We start from the raw sequence: 22,944 nt of genomic DNA, 5'->3' as shown, positions 1-22,944 counted from the left end.
TTTTTACTCTTAGTTTCGGTGCTATTTCGGTCTAACGCACACATAGAACCGGTTATCAGCCGTCAGAGTGTTTGTTTTGCTCATTTGTGCGGTTGTTTTGTTCGTTTTATTGCCTCAGAGGTCATAAGCCAGCAGAGTGATAAGGTAGGCAGAGCCCAGCCGAGATCAGTTGCTGTGACTGGAGCTCGGAGCCTGTCACGGTGTTGTCACCCGGCTGGAAACAGGGGGGGATTCTGCCCCTGGTGCACGCTAATAGTTGGAAGTGCTGAGCACAGTTAAACAAACACGAAGCAACAGCTGTCGAGTGCAGGCTGGATGAGTTCTGCTGTTGTGCTGTGAGGTCAGCCCGCCGTTCTGAAAGGTGTGGATCCCACAACAAGGCTCCTGCTCTTCAGCCCTGGTCACTGCAGCAGTGTGTAGTTCTGCTTCTCTGCGTGGTGTGACAGACCAGCTGAAAATCTTTGTCTTCACTCGTCTTTTAAGGGCTCTTAAACATTTGGAATAAAAAAAAACCCCAAAGGGTGGCACTGACGCTTCCTCTACCTTGGAATGTAAAGGGAAGAAGCTTCCCCTCCAGGTGGAAAAACACTTTCAACACTTTGCATTATTATATCTGTAATCCCAGCCCTTACTTTCTCAGCTGCCAATGTTGTAACAACTCACATTTCACTTCAGGAGACTTTGAGACACGTTTTTAATGCTGGTTTTCTCTTGGGAGCAGAGGGACTGGAAGTTTGCTTCCAGTAATAGCTCTTGTCCTTAGCAGCCCTTGGCATAGAGTTTGATTCTCCTTTTGTAAAATTATGTACCATAGTAGAATTTCTACTTGCCACATTTCTGACTGGAAAAAACAACACCATGCTATTATAAGTGTCTTTGGAAAGTTTTTATTGTGTTAATGTTTTATTTCGCAATTTACTTTTTCCTTGCTGTGGGCCTGGCATGTCATTTTGTTCTCTTTGCTCCCATTACACTAAGGCTGGTAGAGTTTGGTTGTCAGTGTTGCCTGTTCTGTTGTCAGGTTGATGCCTGTGTGCTCTGGGCAAGCACAGAAGAGACTCAAGCATTCATGAAAAGTTGCTAAATGAAGCATATGAAGAAATTTTTCCATAATGTTTCTAGTAGTAACTGCCAAAGGTTGCTTTGGTATCTTTTTGTGATTTTCAGGCTGTATGTTTGCACAAATGTGCATCTAATTCCTTTCTGTATTGCCCTACCTTACAGGTTGGCTTGCAGTCAGCTTTGCTAATTCTGGAGGGTTAATTTTGTCATCAGAAATGGAGTACAGGACTCAGCTACCACACTCTGAGTGACCAATCCTTTCATACAAAATGGAGAAGAAACGGAGAAAGAAATGAGCCTGTTCATAAGGCTGTACCTCAAAAGACCATGAAATCTCTACTTACTTTGGACACAGCTTTAAGAATATCCAGTTGATCAGCACAGTGCAAGCAACGTTTACTGAAACAAAAATGAACTAGTTTATAAAGAAGAAAACTGTGATTTGAATATATGGAATCTTTGGAATGAAACAATTTTCTTCCATGAACATGAAGTTTGCAAACATCTGGTTTGTTCTGGTTGTTATTTTACTCTGTGGCAAGAAACACTTCAGTACCAGACTAGGGAATTCCTCTCATGAGGCTCACATATGTCCTGGCTGTTCTCGCCTTACTTTGAAAGTGGAATTCACTTCGACAGTCGTGGAACACGGTAATAAACGAGTTAAGCAGTAAAAAATAAATATCCCTGTGAGGTTCCAGTGTATGTTACTGATTTGTGGTATTTGTGCAGTTGTACCATTCAAGAGTTTCTCTAGAAGAAAGAGAAGCAGATTGTTTGCAAGGTTCTTTGTTTAACTGGAGACAAGATTCAAATAAGAGAAAGAAGTGAAGGGGGAAATAAAGAGGTTGTTAAAAGTGGAAATGAAGTGTGAAGACAAATCTGGTCACTTTGGTGTGTTTAGTGACTGTTCTGACTGGGTCAGTGGTATCGTTGAGTCTCTTTTAGGAAATGTAACCACAAGTGGGCCTTGAAGGAGTGAGAAAGGCAAGAAATCTCAGTGGGTTTGTTAAAGAAAACATTTGGAAGCGTAGGTACATGCATGGAAAAATTGTGAAGGGAGCAGATGAAAGGCACGGTGAGGCAGGTATTGCTGCTGAGAGGAGAGGACAGCAGTAGGACACCTTGATCTGTGTCCCCTTGCTGCCTCAGGTACCTGTGATACTGGGTGAAGCTGTGTGTGTGCCTGGCTGCTGGCAGGCAGGGTGTCAGCAGTGACATTTCTGTGCCTGGTCAGGCAAAGACACTGAGTGTGCTGGGGCACAGGTCTGTCAGAAATCACTGGTGCAGATCAAGGACAGGGCTCTTGGGAGCAGCTTTGTTATCTCTGCTTGTCATGGTTGGTGTCAGTAATTTGCACTAAAACTCAATACCATGCAGAGGCAAAAGATTCCTTAAATCATGCATGCCAGGAAGCATATTGAATTGGCATATCAGACAGTTTGTACTTGCTGGATGTAGCAGTAGTCTGTTCCCTCTCCCTGCTCCCCCCACATCCCTTCACTTTCCCATGGTATTTACAATTCTGCCTTCCTTCCAAAGGTTTTTATCACATTTTGCAAGTTTCCTGATGAAAAAAAGTAAATAGTTTACATAGTGCAGAAATAAACTGCAGATTCTAAAAGCAACAAAAAAGTGCCTCTAATTGTGATGATTTGTTCTGGATAAAGAAAAGGAAATTCACAGACCTTTATGATGTGAATGCATGAGTAAGCTGCTTAAACATCAGTTCTGATAAGTTATGTTCTTGTTCCAGAGTATATTGTGGCTTTTAATGGATACTTCACAGCTAAAGCTAGAAGTAAATTTATTTCAAGTGCACTAAAAAGTAGTGATATTGAAAACTGGAGGATTGTACCTCGCAACAACCCCGCCAGTGACTATCCTAGTGATTTTGAAGTTGTTCAGATCAATGAGAAGCAGAAAGCTGGAGTCCTGACACTGGAAGATCACCCAAACATCAAGCGTGTAACACCTCAGCGCAAGGTCTTCCGATCGCTCCAGTATTCTGAATGTAAGTCATTTTCTGTGTGTTTGCATGAGATCTGCTGTGGAAAAGTCAGCTTTATTTCAGACCATCAGCTTAGCATTGCACAGGGGGCAAGTGCTCTATAGTTTTTTTCTTGCATTTACAGAAATCTATTATTTTGCCTAAAAAATTGTCGGGGTCTTGTCATCCCTTTGCCAAAGTGTGGCAACGATTCCATCTGTGGTGCAGCATCATTTCTTCTGCAGCAGTGAGCTGAGACTATGGGCTACTGTATATCCCTTATGAATAGAAAAGGAGCTTCTACTGATTTTGATTAGAGAAAATGGATACTCACTCATCTAAATTATTATAACAATTGTTATAATAATTGTTATAACAATACAATGCGTATATTTGCGTAATCGTTTAATGTTTTGTGGTTTTCCTCATTCTGGGTTTTCTTTCCTTCACCTTCATTCTGCACAGCTGATCCAGTGTTGCACTGCAATGAAACCAGGTGGACTCAGAAATGGCAGTCATCCCGTCCCTTGAGAAGGGCAAGTCTCTCTTTGGGTTCTGGCTTCTGGCACGCGACAGGTCGGCACTCGAGCAGGCGCTTGCTGAGAGCTATCCCACGCCAGGTTGCTCAGACCTTGCAGGCAGATGTCCTCTGGCAGATGGGATACACAGGTATGCTTTTGTCTGTTGGCTTAGAACAGTGACCTTCTTTGGAAAAAACAAGTGAAGTGTAAGGAAATGCTAATTGGCATCCATGTGTTAATCTCTCATTGGGTGCTAGTTCTGGAAAGACTGAGAAATACTTTGTTTTGAGCTGCACTAGGGAGTTCTCTTCTGTGTGTGTACTGTACTTGAGAGAAATCAGTTATATTTATAATCTGTGGTTGAATTTCTGAATTGGAATATGGGTCTTCTTTAAAATCTAAATAAAATGACCAAAAAAAATATATCTAAAATTTTAACAAGTGACTGAGGTTGTAAATTGCTCAAACATACAGGTTTTCTTTAACTTGATAGAATTGCTATGAAGCTGAACCAGAAAAATCAATGTTATTTTATTGCAGGTGCTGGTGTAAGAGTAGCAGTGTTTGACACTGGTCTTAGTGAGAAACATCCCCATTTCAAAAATGTTAAGGAGAGAACAAACTGGACTAATGAGAGAACCTTGGATGACGGTGAGTTACTGTGCAGAGTCGTCCTGACGCCTGTGTGTTCTGTGTTACATTGTAAAATGGCTGTTGCTTCTGTGGTCTTAACATCTGTTGAAACTGTGTGTCTTGTGATTTTAAGCTTAGTTTTGCAGGTTCCTGAGCACCTTGCACACATACCAAAATCTACCAAGAGTGTTGAGGTTCCAGGAGGGTTTACATAAGTCTCATTGAATCATATATGGCATTTCAGCATAGTTCTTGAAAACTGCCAGAGTAAGAAGACATTATGCAGTTATAGGTGCATTGTCAAAGTAGGTGGAGGTGGGAGAAACCCCCACAAAACTGTGTCTTTTTTATTCCTTTTTATGTTCTGCTGTTTCACAGTGCTTACATGTTTCCATACTTAGGAGAGAGCATTTTCTTCCTTTACTGTGCAGTCCTAAAGCAGACAGAGTTTTGGCAGCTTCCTGTGAGCGTTTTCTAATCTATTTAGTTTTCATGGACAAACACTGTGCTGGCTCTTGCCCATCAACAACACTTCAAATAACTTTTTTATTTTCTGCAGTAAGTTGGTGTTCCTTTTTCATACATCAACCCTAACTTGCCCTGACCATATGCTTTCACAGATTATTAACTTCATACTGTCAGTTGGCAATTTAATCCCTTTAGAGTTCAAGGTGCATGCATATCTTGCTCAGTCTTGTATGCACCTGTATCATACATAGGGTTTCTTTGCATTGCAGCACCTGCTTTTGATAGTGCTTTTTATTAGTCCAGATGGTTCCTGGATGTGGAGATTTGAAGTACAAAATTACAATGCAGATGGCATTTTGTGAAGCAAAACTTGTGTTATTCTTTGAGGAGAGGAGAAGAGTGGTTGTCTTGTTTTTTATTTTTAAGAAAAATTGCAGAGTCAGGATAAGAATCTTTTAAGTTTCTGTAAAAATACATTGGCCTTGTCACTTTCATTGTTCCAAAACAGCTTTTTTCTGTCATGGATGCTTTGGATGGCCCTTGATTTTGTTAGTAGCAATCAGGAGTGGGTAGACTGGAGCATGTATCACTCAGAGATTCATGAACTGGTTGATAACTTGGAAAGATCTGGTGTCAATAAATAGGATAAATCTACAGAACTCCATGTACAATAAATGGAAGTTTTCCAACTTATACTGAGTGAGTGATTTTGGACTTCTGTCCAAGTCATTTGGAGGAGAATATGGCTCTGGGATTTTTTAATTATTATTTAATAATATTATAATTTTTATAATTATCATTTATATAATTTATAATCCTAATAAAGTCTAAGACTTTATGCTGTAAGTAAACAGAATATTTTGGTTTTATATATAAACAAATAATGATGAGTTAAACTATAATCAATATAGAACTGAGCCTAGTGGTTGCAGTTTGTTGTGAAGTCTGTTAGGTTGCTGTGGATTTTGCTATAGGTGATGTTTAGCAGTACAAACCCTCAACAATGAGAAAGTTTGTCTTCTAACACCTTGCTTTGTTTCCTTCTCCCTGTGACAGGTTTAGGCCATGGGACTTTTGTAGCAGGTGTGATAGCCAGCATGAGAGAATGCCAGGGATTTGCTCCAAATGCAGAACTGCACATTTTTAGAGTGTTCACCAATAACCAGGTAGCTTTTTGACATCTGTTTCAATTTCTGCCTTTCCAGATGAATGCTGTATTAATCCCTTTCCTTGGGAATATTACAACTACTTGTAAATGTTGACATATTTTCTTTGATAAGTGAGAAGGATACATCTTTCTGTTTATAGGAGACTTACTACAAGAAGTCTTACAGTTTCCAAATCTGGTGTATTTTTCAGAACTAATGTGTGGAAGTCTGATCTGTGTAGTGTTTGAGCAATCACTCAAACATACTGAGCACTAGAAATACTAGGAGACCATTGTCACTTATTTTAGTGGTTTTTCTCCTCTCTGAGGTCTGTATTGTGATGGAATCACTGGATTTTCCAATGATCATTTCCTGTCCTTTCTTATATAGGTCTCGTATACATCTTGGTTTCTAGATGCCTTTAATTATGCAATTTTAAAGAAGATAGATGTATTGAATCTAAGTATTGGTGGGCCAGACTTCATGGATCATCCATTTGTTGACAAGGTTAGTACAAGGGAAAAAAGTGGTGTTTATATCTCTGAGCATACCAGTGAGATGTATTTCATAAGCCTCAGTAAGAAAGAGGGGTTGGACTCATCATTCATTTACATCAGGCCCCATGAAGTGTATGTTTGTTAGAAAAGTCCCTTTTTTGTAGCAGAGCCTTAAAGATTTTTTTTTTGTAGGTTTGGGAACTGACAGCTAACAATGTCATCATGGTCTCTGCTATTGGCAATGATGGCCCTTTGTATGGGTAAGTTCCAGTGACCACTTCAGAGAAAAGCAAATATGTTGTTATATGGTTTTGGAAAGTATTTGTGCTTGGTTGGGAATTTTTTCCTCCTCCTTTTGGCTGTAAGCTGTTTATAGAAAGAGACTCAAGTTAAACTCCCTCTTTTCACTGTCTTTGACACTGGCTGTAGTAGTATAGCAATTTGTGAAGAACTTAGCTAAGTATTTTTCATTAAAACAGTGGAAAGTCAGTAAGAGAAGAATGGCAGTACTTCAGTTGAGATTTCCCTGTTAGTGTGAGCAGGGTACTGATCTTGGGCTTCTGGAATATAGAAGGGATCAAGCCAGAATGATTTGTGGTATATTTCTAAAATAAATGCCTAAAAATTTATTTTTGTCTTCATAATACACATTTTGGTAGTTACTGGGTTAGTTACTGAGTTATTGACTACCTGAAAAGTTGCTCTCACTAGTAACATAACTTTGTTTCTTGTAAGTTTGTTTCTCTGGTGATTAAAGAGAGTGTTTGACAGAAATCTGATGGCAGTGTGTCCAGTATCAAGAATAACTTCTGACTGTCTCTTTTTCTGGTATTTGTTTTTTTGTCTTTCTGTCTTCCAACTTGTTCTAGGACTCTCAATAATCCTGCTGACCAGATGGATGTGATTGGAGTAGGTAGCATTGACTTTGAAGATAATATAGCTCGCTTTTCATCTAGGGGAATGACCACTTGGGTAAGATATTTTGACTGTGGCCAGTCATATCTCCAGCCAAAATAAGGGCTTCAGAAAGGGAGCCTTGTAATCAATCCTGTGAAGATGGTTTGTGTTGAAGTAACCAGTGAGAAAAGATTTCATCTAAGATTGGAATAGTTAGAGATTGTAAGTCTTTAAACAAGAAGTTTGCACAGTTTCTCATCATTAATCTTGACCACCTTTGACATTCTTGATGTATTTGTAAAATGTCCAGTACATTTTGAGTATGGTGAGGACTTGGCCTGTGTGGCCCAATCTGCCAAAATGAAGGCATTTTCTTGTCCTTCCTTTAACTTAAAAATCCAAGGGTTTCCAGATGCTACATGTAACATTGCACTTCCTTGCCTGTTGAACGAAGGTGACAGGCATTGCACAAATGATTTCAGATGAGGTTGCATTGCGATTTGATTTAGGGGATAACTCTATTATTATCTGTTCCTGTTTGTGCTGCATCTCATTCATGAGCCAGGCAGCAGTGTGGTGATCGTTTTGTCAGTGGTTTCATGCTTAGCATAGACACTGAGGTAATTGGCAGAAATGTTAATGTAGAAACATTGAGAACTTGTGGTAAACTTGTCCTTTTTCAGGTGTTACTTGCTATTCTGTGATGCTGAACCTCAGCTAATTTAGCTGATAACTTTCCTTCTGCGTGTCCTGCGGTTCATTTAAATGCCCAGATGAAGCAACCAGTGTTCATTATGTTTTAAGGCAATAATCCACCTGTTTTCTTTCACAGGAGCTGCCTGGAGGTTATGGTAGAGTGAAGCCTGATATTGTTACTTATGGCTCCGGCGTGCGAGGTTCTGGTATGAAGGGTGGGTGCCGCTCGCTCTCTGGGACAAGTGTAGCATCTCCTGTGGTGGCAGGTGCTGTGACTTTATTAGTGAGGTAAGTCTTAAATAACAACCTCTGCAAAGATACACCTCCTACTGATGTAGGAGGGTCATAAAAGGCCTTATAAAGGAACCCACAACATTAAATTGTGTTTAAATGTGCGAACTTGGAGGAGAAGACTAGCTCTAAGTTTCCTGGGAAAATCTTGAGAACTGCTTTGAACAGTAGTTATGTCTTTCAGAATATGACAAGGGAGAATACTACTATGAAGAAAATCTGTCACATTTTTAATTGCTTAGCTTCTGTTGTGTTGTAGGAGAGCAGCTGCTCAAAGTAATTATCTGTAGAGGATAATTATCCAAGTGCTTGTAACTTTTATTGGATTGGTTTATGGCTGTTACCCGGTTGGGCAAGTCATCTGTTGCATACTAAAGAACTTGAAAGGGAAATGGGAGATGCAATTTGTACCTTGTGTTTGTCATTGCTCTACATAAAGACAAACGTGAGGTGAACCTTCAGTTGAGAAACATGCCAGAAATTCAGAGTCATTATCTTATTTCCTCAATAAAAATGGTGTGATTTCCTTTGAACGACACAATTATTTTTACCCCCCCCCCCCAGTAGAGTCATTTTGCAAATGAGACCAGCAAATTTCCAGTTACAGAGGCTTTGATTTTCATAATATTGTATTTAGCATACAAAGATCTTGCCCTGATTGTAATGACTGCTAGTCATAGAGCACATTTTAGGGAGAAAAATTCATGTAATATTATTTTTTTAGAGAAATGTGTCAGAAACTTGTCACTCTTCTTCAGCTGTTTGGTGAGAAGTAATATATGAACAGAAGATGTTGCTTACAGCAAACTGGGATTTGATTGCATTTTCTTGAAATCAAATGACTGCTAAGGCAGAAGTGGTGAAGAAGACTGGCTAGAAGCTAGAATAAAGGCCACCTGATGTGATCTATTGTTTCTTACTTCAGCACAGTTCAGAAGCGTGAAATGGTGAATCCAGCAAGTATGAAGCAGGCACTTATTGCATCAGCACGTAGACTTCCTGGAGTCAACATGTTTGAACAAGGACATGGCAAGTTGGATCTCCTGAGAGCTTATCAGATCCTCAACAGTTATAAACCACAGGCCAGGTTAATTTTAATCCTTAATTAATCAATTATATTATAATCTGCTGTATTTCTTAAAGAGCAAGCGATGCACGTGTAACTCACTTGAGCAATCTGTGATTATGCAACAAAGGAAATTGCACAGATCTTAAGTGGTCCAGAAGCATGAAGTCTGGCAAGAGAATGTATGAAAAGTCAAAGTATTTTCTGCCTAAATTACAGCAGTGTCAGGGATTAAGTGTCTAGGACAGAGAAATGTACTTTCTCTTCTAGCCTCAGATGTTATGAATAATGTAACCAAGAGCACAATAGAAAAGTATTTAAATTTTAACTTTCCAGAATAAGAACATTGTTACTGTGCTGAAGATTTTCCTTTTGTGTGTGTGTGTGTGTGTGTGTGAAAAATCTTGGCAGAAAACTTAAAAAAATATATGTAACTAGAGGCAGAGGGAAGAAGGTTTTGGGGCAGGTTTGGGAAGTGAGGTGGGAGCTTGACAGAGTAATGACTGACATTTTCATCTGCATTTTGTTAATAGTTCTGTATATTGGCATGTTTTCCTTCTGTTTATTGATTATTTTTTGTAATTTTGCCTTCTTCATCGTGCTATAGTTTGAGTCCAAGCTATATTGACTTGACAGAGTGTCCCTACATGTGGCCATACTGTTCTCAGCCCATATATTATGGAGGGATGCCAACCATTGTTAATGTCACTATCCTTAATGGTATGGGAGTCACTGGGAGAATTGTAGACAAGGTAAGACTTAACATTGTTCCAAGTCCTGACTATTAATGTTGCTAAAAGCTTCCTAGAAAAGATTATTTTAGTTATGAATTTCATAGATCAATTCCAATTTCTTGCTGCTGAGAGCAAAGGAAGGAAAATATTTGATTTTAGAGGATGTATCCAGATTAATGAGATTTGTCAGCCTGAGCTCTCTACAAGTTTTCAAGCAATGCATTGGTTTTGGGGGCTTTTTATCTTTGTAAAACCAGCTTGGACTGACAGGCCCTTACAGAGATTTCTTTGTGTCCTCTGATAGCATCTAAAATCTGGATAGACTTTTTTTGCTCTTTTGGCTGGAGCAGAAGCAATCTCAGTAAAGAATCCTGACTATAAATCATGCCTCTTTCATGGGTCAAAATGACCTGAATGTATTGACTTACCAAGGTCTGCTGAAAACATGTTTTTCTACACCAGTGATGTTGAGCATGTTGGCTGAGTAGAAAGGTTTTTTTGGTTTGTTTTTTTTTTTGTTTCACTAAGCTTTAAGTAAGTTTAGAATAGATTTGGGAATTGTTATGAGCTAAATCAGGCACCTATCCCAGAACCCTAGCCAATGTCAGTGAGCTTAATGTCATCATTTTGGTGTGAATCCTGAGGTCTGTTTTAGATTTAAGCTTCCACCATTAAAGGGCACTGAAGAACCAACATCATAAGCTTATGGTCATGCTCAGACACAGCTGATGTTATTTACCTGTGACTGTTACAACAACAGGTCTCTTAGATACTGAAAGGAAATGTTGGGTTCCTACCAATAAATTATCCCACAGGACCCCAAAACATTAAAGCAGGTGCAGTGAGGCAGTGTGCTGCTCTGATGGCTTCTTAGGTTGGTTCACTGACAGACACCAACCTTTTGTGCTTTGTGACCATTTTTAGGTGTGACATAACCTTCAGAAAAACTGAAAGTGGTTATTTCTTTGTGCAGAGGAAAGGGGCTACGTGTGCAAAAACAAATGACTGCAAATACTGTTTTACCAATGTTCTGTATTCTTCATTTCACAGCCAGACTGGCAGCCCTATCTCCCCCAAAATGGGGACAATATTGAAGTGGCTTTCTCCTATTCCCCTGTGCTGTGGCCTTGGTCTGGGTACTTAGCAATTTCCATCTCTGTAGCAAAGAAAGCAGCATCTTGGGAAGGCATTGCTCAAGGTCATGTTATGATCACAGTATCATCCCCTGCAGAAAATGAAGTAAGTTCTGTGCATTTTGGCTTTTCTGTGTTAAAAACTATTAAAACTGCTTCCCAGTATGCACATACCTCCTTTTAAAGGAGTTGCTCTGAGCCTGTCATAAGTTAGATTGGGGTCAGGAAACTGAAAAGTACAGGTAATGATCTTTAGTTGACAGCAGGATTAATCTGCAAAATCAAGATGCTTTAGAATCAGAAGTTTGTTTAGTTTCATTTGTTCATTGTGAACTCTTAAGTAATGTGTCTTTAAAAAGGAGTTGCTTAAGGATGATTCTGGAAGAAATATATTGAATTGTTCCTGAGAAGTTTGTAAGGTTTTGAATGACTGAACCAAGTCATAGCTGTAACATATTATAAGTATTTTACTCTCTGAGCATAAATATAAACTATTGAGTGCAGAAAAATACTGTGCTGTTTTAAGGCACCTCTTGGTCTCCAGAGCTGGCACTGGTGACTAAATGTAGGCTTGATACATCCAAGTCTTTTGTTTTTTACAATACACAGTTGTTAACTGGTCAATGTTCCTGTGGGGAAAAAAGATTTCACTGTGGTTTGTTCTGTCTTTCAGTCTAAGAATGGTGCAGAGCAGACTTCAACGGTGAAGCTCCCAATAAAAGTGAAGATTATTCCCACTCCACCTCGTAGTAAGCGAGTCCTTTGGGATCAGTACCATAATCTCCGTTATCCACCAGGATACTTCCCCAGGGATAACTTGAGGATGAAGAATGATCCGTTAGATTGGTATTTATCTCAAGTTCTGTTAATTCAGTGTTTCTTGATTGTGTGTTAATGGTATAGGGTAATTTTACTGAATGGCAGAAGGCTCTGACCTTTTCCAGTGTGGCCTGGGATTAGATTTTCTAAGAAATCCATGAAAACCACTTGGGCTCTGCATGCTTTTGGTGCAGGGTTTTCTTTGTGCTGTATAGTTTTATTCACATAAAATGGAAAGCTTTTAAAATGCTCGTTTAAGGCACTGAGGTTTCTTTGTGGCTTTCAAAGTGTAGCATGCTTCTTTTTTTCCCTAATTTATCCCAGGAAGTTAAGGAGGGCACTATTATTAGCTGCTTCAGCATTCAGTTATCAAAAAAACATGAGAATTTTGAAAGGCTGGATCCTGAGGAGCAAAACTTTTGTCTGTTGAGGGAGACTGTCTTTGAAGCAGGGCCAGGCTGAGCTGACCTTTTGTCTTTCATAGATGGAGAGGGAAAGCATCCATAGGAAGAATCATGAGGATGAATTGGGTCAGTGACCAAGACCCAGGCTTTGGAAAGCTACTTGGAGCATGCAGATATGACAAATGGACAGGAAATCTGTGCTGAGTTTCAGCAATTGCTTATAGCTGGTCCTGTGTGCTTCTTCCAGTTAGCAGTTAGCACTGCTCTGACTGGCTCTTTGGTGAGGAAGTCCCATGAAGAACATGTGGTTTTAGTACAGCAGTGTTTCTCTGTGGTGTGACACAAACAGGTAGAATTGTGCTTTCTAAGGGACATGCTCAAGGTCTGCCTTTCACTGTGTAACTAACTCTTCTCTGTAGCACTCCAACCCAGTGTCGTTGTGAAGAATTTTACAAAGAGGAAGTGGTGCTTGGAAAACTACAGGTTATCCTTTGAAAAAACAGACTTTTTAGAAAAGAAAGTAGGAAGTCACCTATCATGAGATGATTTCAATAATATTTCTGCATGCCAGATTTAAATATCATCCAACACTTTTCTCTTTTCCTAAGGAATGGTGACCATATCCACACAAACTTCAGGGACATGTACCAGCACCTAAGGAGCATGGGGTACTTTGTTGAGGTTCTTGGTTCCCCATTCACATGTTTTGATGCAAGTCAGTATGGTAAGCATGAGTTAATTGCCTTGTTCTCTCTGCTGTTAAGTACTTCCTAAATTGGATTAGTTTTTTGAAAGATAAAATACATTGTGGGGAGGCAAAGAAAATTTTTCAGGGTAGATGTGTTATTTATGAGCTGATGTTTAGGTGTGTAAAGTGTTGTTTCAGAAGCTTGCTTAGCAGTTCTGTTGAATTAGTGCAGTTTTCTAGCCTTGTGAAAAAAAGAAGAGGCAAAGCCAACCTCTGAGTGAGATAAAAGCCTTTTCTTTATCTTGATTCTTCAGTAAATACTGCACCATTGCTTTTTGGGTTCAGTGAATGGATGTTCAACTGGATACAGAAATGGTGGCCCTTAAAAAGTGGTGGTGAAATAGTTTCTTCTCTGAGGCTGCTGGTTTTATAGCTGGTAGGGAGCAGCATTAAGGGACTTGTGTCTCTTCTGGTTCACCTTCATTTTGGTGGAAAACCTTATCCAGTTTTGTCTAAAAGAAGTTTAGAATGCTCACTGTAAATAACACCCTTAAAAAGCGTCCTGTGCTGCCTAACTGATTTTTGGATATGTTTGTAAATTGAATTATCTTGCATTTCTCATCCCTAAATGTTCTTGAGGTGGAGTAGATATATAAAATGTGCACTTACGTTGACTTTCACATGGGTTGTGTGAATAGTGATGATTTTACAGTGAACTCTGGGCTTTGCCTTTACACACAGGGACTTTACTGATGGTGGACAGTGAGGAAGAGTATTTTCCTGAAGAGATCACCAAGCTGAGGAGGGATGTTGACAATGGACTTTCACTTATAGTGTTTAGTGACTGGTACAACACATCTGTGATGAGAAAAGTCAAGTTTTATGATGAAAACACAAGGTATTGATTTGTGTCAGTTCTTTGGGGGAAAAAAAAAGCCATAGGATTGAGGTTTTATCCACATATCACCCTAAAAGTCCCAAATGTGATGCACTGTACTTCAGTGCTTTCATGCTGCCTCTAAGAAGGGACTACCTGAAGAGCAAAATAGATGTTAAGCTGCAGCTTAAGGAGAATAGCTACTTATTTTGTCTTGATTTTGAAGGCACCCCAAGAATGTAATCTTCTTTTAAAGCCCAGAAAAACATTTATAATGAGAAGAAGTAAGAAACTGGAGACTGATAAACAATGAAAAATGGATACATTTACACATTTGGGGAGCAGGATAGAAAAAGGTGTGAGTTGCAAACAGAATTGCCAGGTGGTGCACCCATTGTTGAAATAATTCCAGAGAAAATGTGCTAGTATCACCAGTGGGGATAAAGACCCTCCTAATTACTATAGTTGCCAGCCTGTTTTGTGGTACTATTCAGCTAGAAAGATCTGCTCTGCCATTTGTGAACAAGCAGCATTTTGCTTCGTTAGAAAAATTAAAAGTAAATAACATGACCATTGTTTTTGCCTCATCTTAACCAAGCAAAAGGCGTAAGAACTTTTTTCTAGCAAATTCACGTTTTTAATGAAACTGAAATGCACTGAAAAATTTACAGTAGAATTATTTAGCTTTGTCTCAAAAGCACATGCAGGTGTCAGAGAGACAGCTGCTCGGGTGCACCTGGAGTTAAATAAGGCTTTGAGACACAGCTTCTCATTGAAGTGTCAGAAAAAGCCTGTGTGCAGGAAGACAGCTGGTTTATCATTGTATATTGATGAACTGCATTATGCTGTGATTTCCATAGGCAGTGGTGGATGCCTGATACTGGAGGTGCCAATATTCCAGCTCTGAATGACCTGCTCTCTGTCTGGAATATGGCCTTCAGTGACGGGCTGTATGAAGGCGACTTCACCCTGGCCAGCCATGAAAGTGAGTCCTGGTTTGACTGGTTTCAAGTTCAAACTTTGTGGTTAGGCCCACAGATCTGACCTACTGTGTTCAGACTGTCTAGGTCTAGCCAGTGTTTCCTTTTATCTGACCAGGTCACTTTATCTTTTCATGCTTTGTTTCCACATCTCTTGTCTTTGACTTAACAGAAGGTGTATATGAAAAGAGAAGGCACCAAAGCTGAGGTCTCTCTGTGCTCAACAGCATTATTTGAAGGAGACAGATTCTCTGTAGTATGAATAGTGACTCTTAGTGTAAAATACTACATTTCTCTTGGAACTTGATTAAGCTTCTCAATTTAAAAAAAGATAATGCCAGTCTCCAAAATGGAAAGATTTGAATGCAATATGTAAAGATGTACCTGGGAAAGCTTAGAAATACCTTCTTTATTAATACATATATGGATCAAAATACACAAATTCAGAGCAGTGTTCCCAGGAATATTTTCTTCTGTGCTTGTTTTAATAACTCACAGGAATATGGTGGGAAGAGGGTGGCGTTTTTAGTCTTTAAACTGCATTTTTATGATGTCTTTCAGTGAATTACGCATCAGGCTGCAGTATTGCAAAGTTTCCAGAAGATGGCATTGTCATTGCACAGACTTTTAAGGATCAAGGTAGGTGCTTCATGGCCTTTTTTTGTATTTGATGTAGAACTATGGAGACGGTGCACAAGCAAAGTTACAAATTCTGAAGATGTAAAAACAACACATTGAAAAAAATGCATCGACGGGGTAGGTATATTTTCACTTTGTGTGTAACACGTGGTTGGATGCCTAACATACAGCTGCAGTATGACTCTGTATACAAATTTTATGTGGTACAGCAATATCCAAGTGTATATGTGCAATCTTTTATTGTGCTTGCTGTATGAGATTCAGTTTGACAAATATCCTGCTTTCTCAGTCGAATCCTTTTCATGGCAGTCGTGAAGCAAAAGAGCTTTGTGTTTTTCCTCTCCTATCTAAAGGCAGCATCTGAAGTGAAGTAGACTAAATATTGAATTGGAAATTTGTTAATTTTTTTAGTTTTGGAAATGGGTGTTAGAGGTGGGAAACTTTTAACCTAAAACCAGCTTTCTACAGGCTTCATTTTCATTCCTTCATGAACTGGGCAGTTCACCCTCCCGTTAAGTTATTGGAGCTTTCAGTTCACAGGAGGCAAAATGATTGAATGGATTTCTAAGAGTCAAATGGCAGGTTTATAGCCTCTGGGTTTTGCTGCATGTACCTATTCATCCTGGGAAGGTTCCTGTGCTTCCTTTTTTTTCATCTTTTCTGTCCATTGATTGTGTCAGTTATAACTGATTGCCAGTTTATGCCTCAGATACTTGCAGTGCTTGTGGAGGCAGGCTATTAAACCATACTCCTTCTGAACCATGGCCTTACTTTCCACTTCAGAGAGCAGCTGGGGCAAGGAGGGAGTGAAATTTGCCAAAGTTTAAAGCAAAGGGGGAAGGTGGGAAAAATCACATTCATTTATTTTCTGGGATTTATTTTGCCTTATGCATCCTTACTGAAGAATACTATTCTTTGTTCCTGAATTGAAAGCTAAACAGACAGAGCAGAGGGATAACTAGTAATGGCAGAGTTGCAAGGAGATGCAAGCCCAGCAGTCTTTAAAATGAGCTTCCCCTGAATGGTTCCTTTAAACAGGTTAAATCACAACCTTTGTCTTTCAGCTGCTGCTTACAGAGGGACAGATGCATTTCATGGAATTTCTCTGTTCTCTTTAGTTGGTTCCATAGCCAGTGTTCTTGTAGGAATAAATAGGCACATGGCATTAGAGTTGGTGGAGAGCAGTGTGTGTTGTGATGGTTGAATATTAAGCTACCTTGTCCTGTAGAATTCTGCAGAAGGACTAAAACAATGTGAAGTGATTGGTAAGGCAGATTGTTTCGATTTTAAACCTGTTGCTGAAAATGTTAGGATCTTTCATTCAAGAATGTGGAAGATAATCCAAGTTGTGAGGTCTTTTTCTGTTTCTCCACCAAAGAAAGAAGTACAGTAGTATCAGTAGGAAACATCACAGCTGGGGTCTTGGAGCAGTTTCATTTTTATCATAAACATCCCAGGGGAAGCATTTTGTATAGGTGTATCCCATGAAGGGTGGCATAGCTGCAGTTTTAACTTTACAATGTAGGCTGTGTGGACTTACAGGCAGATTGAAATGTATTTGTGCTTTGCTTTTAGGTCTTGAAGTTTTGAAGCAGGAGACTGCTGTCATTGAAAATGTCCCTATTTTGGGACTTTACCAAGTTCCTTCTGAAGGCGGCGGCAGGATTGTTCTGTACGGCGACTCCAATTGCCTGGATGACAGCCATCGACAGAAAGGTGTGTGAGCTTTGGCATGCAGGAAGAGTCATGCCTTCAGCTGACAGCTGGCCAAAGGGGGCCTTAGAGCACCTATCAGATGGAGCTGTTCTCTAGGAAATCTATATATTCCCAACTGGGGCTTCATCTTAGTTCTTCAGAGCTCTGCTGAAAATGCTGTGAGGTGCAGTTACAGCAGGAGAGCAGCCCATGTGAAATAGCTCTCTGACAGATGGGAGAATTCCCTCTCCCCCTATTTTTCCATTCCACAAGTTCTGGGGGATGGCTTTGGGGTGCTTTTTTTGCAGGAGGGAGGTTGGTTGGTGGATTGTTTTTTTCCTTCTTCGCGATGTTTTTGTTTCCAGAAGCACTGACAATTACACATGCTTGATTTGAAGTTGTGAAGAGGCCATTAGGGAACCCCTTCACTTTCTCCCCAGTTGCATTTTAGGAATGTTTATGTAGTATAATGAATTTTAAGTTTTTATTTTACTCACCAGTATACCTTTTTCCCTTTGCAGTGTTTCCCGTGAGAATATATGGTGATGTTAAACATTTTAGTTGTGCGTTACTATTTCAGGTTATTCTACTATGACACAAACCAGCCGGTGTAATTATGTCAGAAAGTAGGAATTTCTGTTGGGGTTTTCACAGCATTAATTTGCAGCTGTAGGTAGCAGGTCTGTGAGGTGTGTGTGCATGTGATTTCTGTGGCTCCCAGAGAATCTGTGTACTTGGTCCTTACAAAGCCTTTTACTAGTGCTTTGATTGGACTTCAAAAATTTTTAAGAGATTGATTTGCTTTCTCATGACATGTAAAGCACAGACTGGTAGATCTGTAGCTTGAGAGGCCAAAGATAATCCAATATGTGAGGGTTTTTTCTGCTTTTCCACTGAACGTGTTGTCCAACCTGAATTTTCCTTTTGTGATGAAAAGTACATTTATAATTGTTTAAGCTTTTGTCACTTGACATTTTAAAATACCAGGTTATGTAATCCATCCCTTGCCTCATTTGTTTCAGTTGAAAAGAACTTGCTGCCCAAGGGAGCTCTCTGCCTGCAGCTCATTTTTTTCACTCCCAAACATTTTCTTTTTCTTTGAAAGTTCTCCAGTTTCTACTTATCTGTCCTTGGGTGGCTGCCAGCAAGTTGCCCTAACGCCAACGTATTGGTGCCTTATGTGCTTGCTGTAGGGCGTTGAAAGCACTCAGCATAAGGGAAGATATGTAGCTTTACATTAAGTAATAGAAAACAATGCTTTGTGATCTCCCTAATGCCATTAAATTCAGTGTGACTTGTGGAGCAAGAAAAAGTGGAAGGCTCGAAAGAAATCCTTTAAAATTAGCTTTTAAGTTGTGAGCCAGGAGCTCTGTCTGCTGCAGAGATATCGGTGGCTTTAACTGAGGTAAATTCCTAGCATTTGTGAATATAAATCCTTAAAATCTGATTGACCTCTTTCAAAATCAAAGGTGAGGGTCTAAGGGACACTAGGATTATGAAAATTAATTCCCATTCCCAGCCAACTGTTCCTAGGGGGAGAAGTCCTGAGAAAAATAGTTTGTTGTGTGGTGGAAATAGCTGATAAGGAGTTGCCCTACTCCTGCACATGGAAGTTGTAGAGACTTGTGATGTTAACTAACTGGACTGCTTGTAGGGATAGCTCTGTATTAATTTGTAGTAGTAATTCAGGAAATAATTAGAATAGTAGTTCTTATGCTGTTGAAATGCAAAGGAAACCTAGGATAGGTATATTGTGGCATTGATTCCCAGCCTGGTCTGTACCACAGCTGCTGTAGGTACTTTTGCTTTAGCTGGGACGTAGCCAGAGCCTCTCCCCTTCATTGGTTTATTTATTATTTTAAGCTTGGGAAATCAGTTGAGCCATAACTTTCCACTGAAAACACTACCTTGTTCTTAACGTTTTTATCTTGTCCTTGTTCTCCATTTCCCTCTTAAATATGATACCAAAAGCTCGGACCTTCCTGTGATTCCACACCAAAAAACCTTGCACAACCTGGAATTCCTGTGTTTGAGACCTCTTGTTTTATGTCCTGCTCCCCAAAAGAGGGTGATTTGATACAGAAGAGAAGAAATTTCAAGACTGGATGGATAGTCTTTTTGTACTGGGGGCAGGGGGGGAACTGCTGTGTGTTAAAAGTTCCATCTTTCTGAAATGGGGTGTAGAACTTCAGAAGTGGAAACCAAGTGTCATTACAGCCTTCTGAGCAGAAGGATGAGCCATTTTAAATGTGCCATAATGCATGTCTTTGTTTCTGGGGCTGCTGAAATCCACAGATTGCTTTTGGCTGCTGGATTCCCTCCTGCAGTACACGTCGTACGGGGTGACGCCGCCGAGCCTCAGCCATTCCGAAAACAGACAGCGACCGCCCTCCGGAGCAGGGTACTCCCTCCCTGAGAGGATGGAAGGTGGGAGCCTCAGCTGCCAAGCAGAGCCTGCAACTGAGGGGAGGGTCAGGGTGGAATTTAGGAAGACTCAGGCCACACCCCTAGAGTTATTTGCCAGTAAGGTTGGTTTGGGGTGAGCTCTGCAGTGTTCTGTTGCTTTACTAGAGGAGAGCACTTTAGGCATTCGTAACGGTCTAGTTGGGATTCAACTGAAAAAAATGTTCTGTTTGTAGAGTAGGAACTTTTAGATACCTAGTTCTGCTAGAGAGCATTCTAGTTAGTGGCAACAGGGCATGTATAAGTCAGTCTTGTCTCAGGTGCTGCCAACAAAACTTGGATTACCTGCCATTGTAGATACGTAATCTGCCTGTTGCCCTTTGGGTAAATCTAACCAAGAGGTAGCTACGAGTCGTCATTACTGCAAAGAGCTCCTGGTTTTACAGCAGCTCTGTTTAGCCAGAGGCAAATGTCAGTGACTCTTACCCCACCAGTCTTTTGGTAACCCAGTCTGTCTCTGCTGTGATTCGCAGGTAACCATTTGCATCGATACTCAAAGGTGCTCGAGGCTCACTTGGGAGACCCTAAACCCCAGTCCCTTCCTGCTTGTCCTCACCTGTCCTGGGCCAAACCACAGCCTTTGAATGAAACTGCCCCCAGGTCAGTATACATCTTTCTTAGTTATACAAGAAGTCTGGCTTTTGAATTCAACTCAAAAACTACTTGTTCCATCTGCTTTTGAGAGGACAGCTGGAATGCCTTTCCTAGAGAAATTCTGGATTGCAAGGAGGAAATAATTATGAATGCCTCTCCATGCAAGTGCATCAACACATAGCCAATACTTATCTGCTGAGCTTCTAATGGTAGCTTTTGGTGGTCTGTGTGCAAGAAAGAGAGTGGTTAGTAAATAGCTGCCAATCTAAGTGTGTCCCTATTTTGTCTGAATTGAATTTTGGAGGCCTGCAAACTGCAGAACCTAAAGAGTAGATTGGCTTATAATTTGGGTCCAAACTAGAGAGTTATTTGTAGGTTCTAGCTGTCACTTTCTTTACATGTTTTTTGCATTACTGACGTGGGCAGACACCTCTGTCTTTACATTTCTTCTAGCAACCTTTGGAAGCATCAAAAGTTACTGTCAATTGACCTTGATAAAGTGGCTCTGCCCAGTTTTCGACAGAACCGACCCCAAGTGAGACCATTGTCCCCTGGAGAAAGTGGAGCATGGGACATTCCTGGAGGTAAATATTGAAAAGTTTGAAAGTTACTCTTTTGCTTTCCTTTTTTATATAAGCTTTGGAAAAAAAAACAAACCACAGTGCAGCCAGAGAGAGACCCATGTGTTTATTTCCTTCTTGTGAAAAACATGGAAAGAATAGTATGGCTGTGTTGTAGAAGTCTGGCTGATGAAGCCTGAGAGAAATACTTTTGCACATGAATAGTTTATTCAAAAGAAATCATGCATGACATACCTGGAGGAAGATTTTGGCCAGTGCTTTTTGAGTAGTAGAGGTTTGTTTTGAGGCTGTTCAGACCAACTGTCAGCAGCAGTCCCTGTCCCTGGGAGCTCTGGCTCAATACCTCCTGCTAATTAAAATTCCTTGTGTGAGTGCACAAAAGCAAGAGTCCAGGAGAGGTTGTCTGAATGGTGCTGTGGACAAAGTATCACATGAGCAAATGATGCAGAGCACTTGGCACAGCTTTCAGTCTGATGGCAGGCTGCTCTCCTGTACAAGCTTGGCACTGTTGGCCTGTCTGGAGGTAGTCTGAAAACCTTAGGCATGTTCTTCTCTCAGGCTGAGCTGCTAGACCAAAAGATGCCTGTAAATAAGGAAGGGTTTGGTTCCACAGCTCATCCTCACTGTGTGTGCACAGGCTCTGGAGCAAACCCAAATAGGTGAAGGTGGAAATGCTGGTGCTTTTCTGTAACATTAGCATCCTGCCTTATTTCTGCTAATAGGTCTGCAGTTGTTAATCTTCCTGTCTGAAATGTAATCTGATTACTAGCTGTTTGATCTTTGAGCAAGAATTCCTGTCAGATCCTTTGGTAGATAGCATTAGCACTGCAGACACACCCTAGCTCCTGCACTGATTAGTCTCTTCCAAACCTCTTTCCTTTCCAGGTATAATGCCTGGCCGGTACAACCAGGATGTAGGACAGACTATTCCAGTCTTTGCTTTTCTTGGTGCCATGGTGGTTCTGGCATTCTTTGTGGTGCAGATCAACAAAGCAAAGAGCAGGCCAAAGAGAAGGAAACCACGAGTGAAACGACCGCAGCTGATGCAGCAGGTTCATCCACCAAAGACACCTTCTGTTTGAAAGCTCTCGCTTGCCAAAGATGACCTCCTTTTTACCAGTTGCTTTCCTAGGTGGTGGGTCACTCCCAGTGAAGGTGGGTGATCATTGTACAGGTGATTCACACCTGACATCATCTCACAGTCTTTGGTTTCTGAAGAGAGAGAGAGGAAAAAAAAAAAAAGGACCTCAGTTGATCTTGTGTACATAAAACTGCAGCTTTAAGCAGCCAAAGCCACCAAAGACTTGAACCCTGTTTAAATGGCTGCTTAGTCACTACATGTCCCAAGAAGGGGAAAATGGACCTTTTTTTTAAGCTGACCAAACTAAAATTTATTTGTTTAGAGGCTATTTTCTATATTTATTGTTGGGGAGGGCGGGGGGAAGAGTCACTTTAAAGACCTCTGCTAAGGAAAGCAAGTGCATTTTTTTGGACAGAATGCAATTTTCTAGAAGGGTATTATGCTGAAGAGTATAATATACACCATTAAAGGAGCGAGGGGTGCAAGAGACCAGTACAAATTGGTGAGACATACTCCTGCAGTTTATTTTTATAAAGCCAACTACCGTCATGTTTTCTAATTTTTGGTCATGATTTCACCATTGTTGGTGAAGCAGATTTTCAATAAATATGTTATCTATATGAAGCTAAGGCAACCTGCTGGATGGCTCATCTTTCCACTACCAGTCAGTTAAGTAAGTTGTTAGGCAAGTTGTTAAGTAGTGAAAATTTTTGTCTTTCCTCTTCCCCCTGGGGGTATCTTTAACAGCAGTGGACTGTCCTTAGGGCACTGAGTGAGAACTGCAGAGGCAGGTAAGGGGCAGAGTGCTCCCAAAAGGCAGCTCAGTGGTGAGCTGTGTAAGAAACTGTTCTGTGGGTGGCACCTAACAGCATCATACAGTGTGTCACAAAGCCAAAAACCCTGTCACCTTTGGTTTGTGCTGCCTGAAAACCTGTGGCTTGTTATGGGCTTAAGTAAGGACACAAGCATAAGTTGCCCCTCACTGTG

General features: G+C 40.4%; 1 protein-coding gene across 1 annotated transcript; it reads left to right on the top strand.

Moving 5' to 3' along the window:
- Positions 1–1,222: 1,222 nt before the first annotated feature.
- Positions 1,223–22,586, top strand: MBTPS1 (membrane-bound transcription factor peptidase, site 1). Its single transcript, XM_010004429.1, has 22 exons — positions 1,223–1,713; positions 2,819–3,076; positions 3,518–3,721; positions 4,114–4,224; positions 5,731–5,840; positions 6,213–6,329; positions 6,512–6,579; positions 7,189–7,291; positions 8,049–8,200; positions 9,129–9,290; positions 9,877–10,021; positions 11,054–11,242; positions 11,810–11,982; positions 12,968–13,083; positions 13,789–13,945; positions 14,785–14,909; positions 15,466–15,543; positions 17,119–17,259; positions 19,534–19,665; positions 20,175–20,301; positions 20,749–20,879; positions 21,762–22,586. Exons 1-22 carry the CDS (start codon positions 1,527–1,529, stop codon positions 21,956–21,958), a joined length of 3,183 nt encoding a protein of 1,060 aa, XP_010002731.1. The 5' UTR covers positions 1,223–1,526; the 3' UTR covers positions 21,959–22,586.
- Positions 22,587–22,944: the final 358 nt, after the last annotated feature.

This window comes from Chaetura pelagica, unplaced genomic scaffold (assembly GCF_000747805.2).
Source record: "Chaetura pelagica isolate M959 unplaced genomic scaffold, ChaPel_1.0 scaffold449, whole genome shotgun sequence".
Lineage (NCBI taxonomy): Eukaryota > Metazoa > Chordata > Aves > Apodiformes > Apodidae > Chaetura > Chaetura pelagica.
Note: the sequence above shows the minus strand (reverse complement) of the source record. Positions and strands in the feature narration are given on the sequence as shown.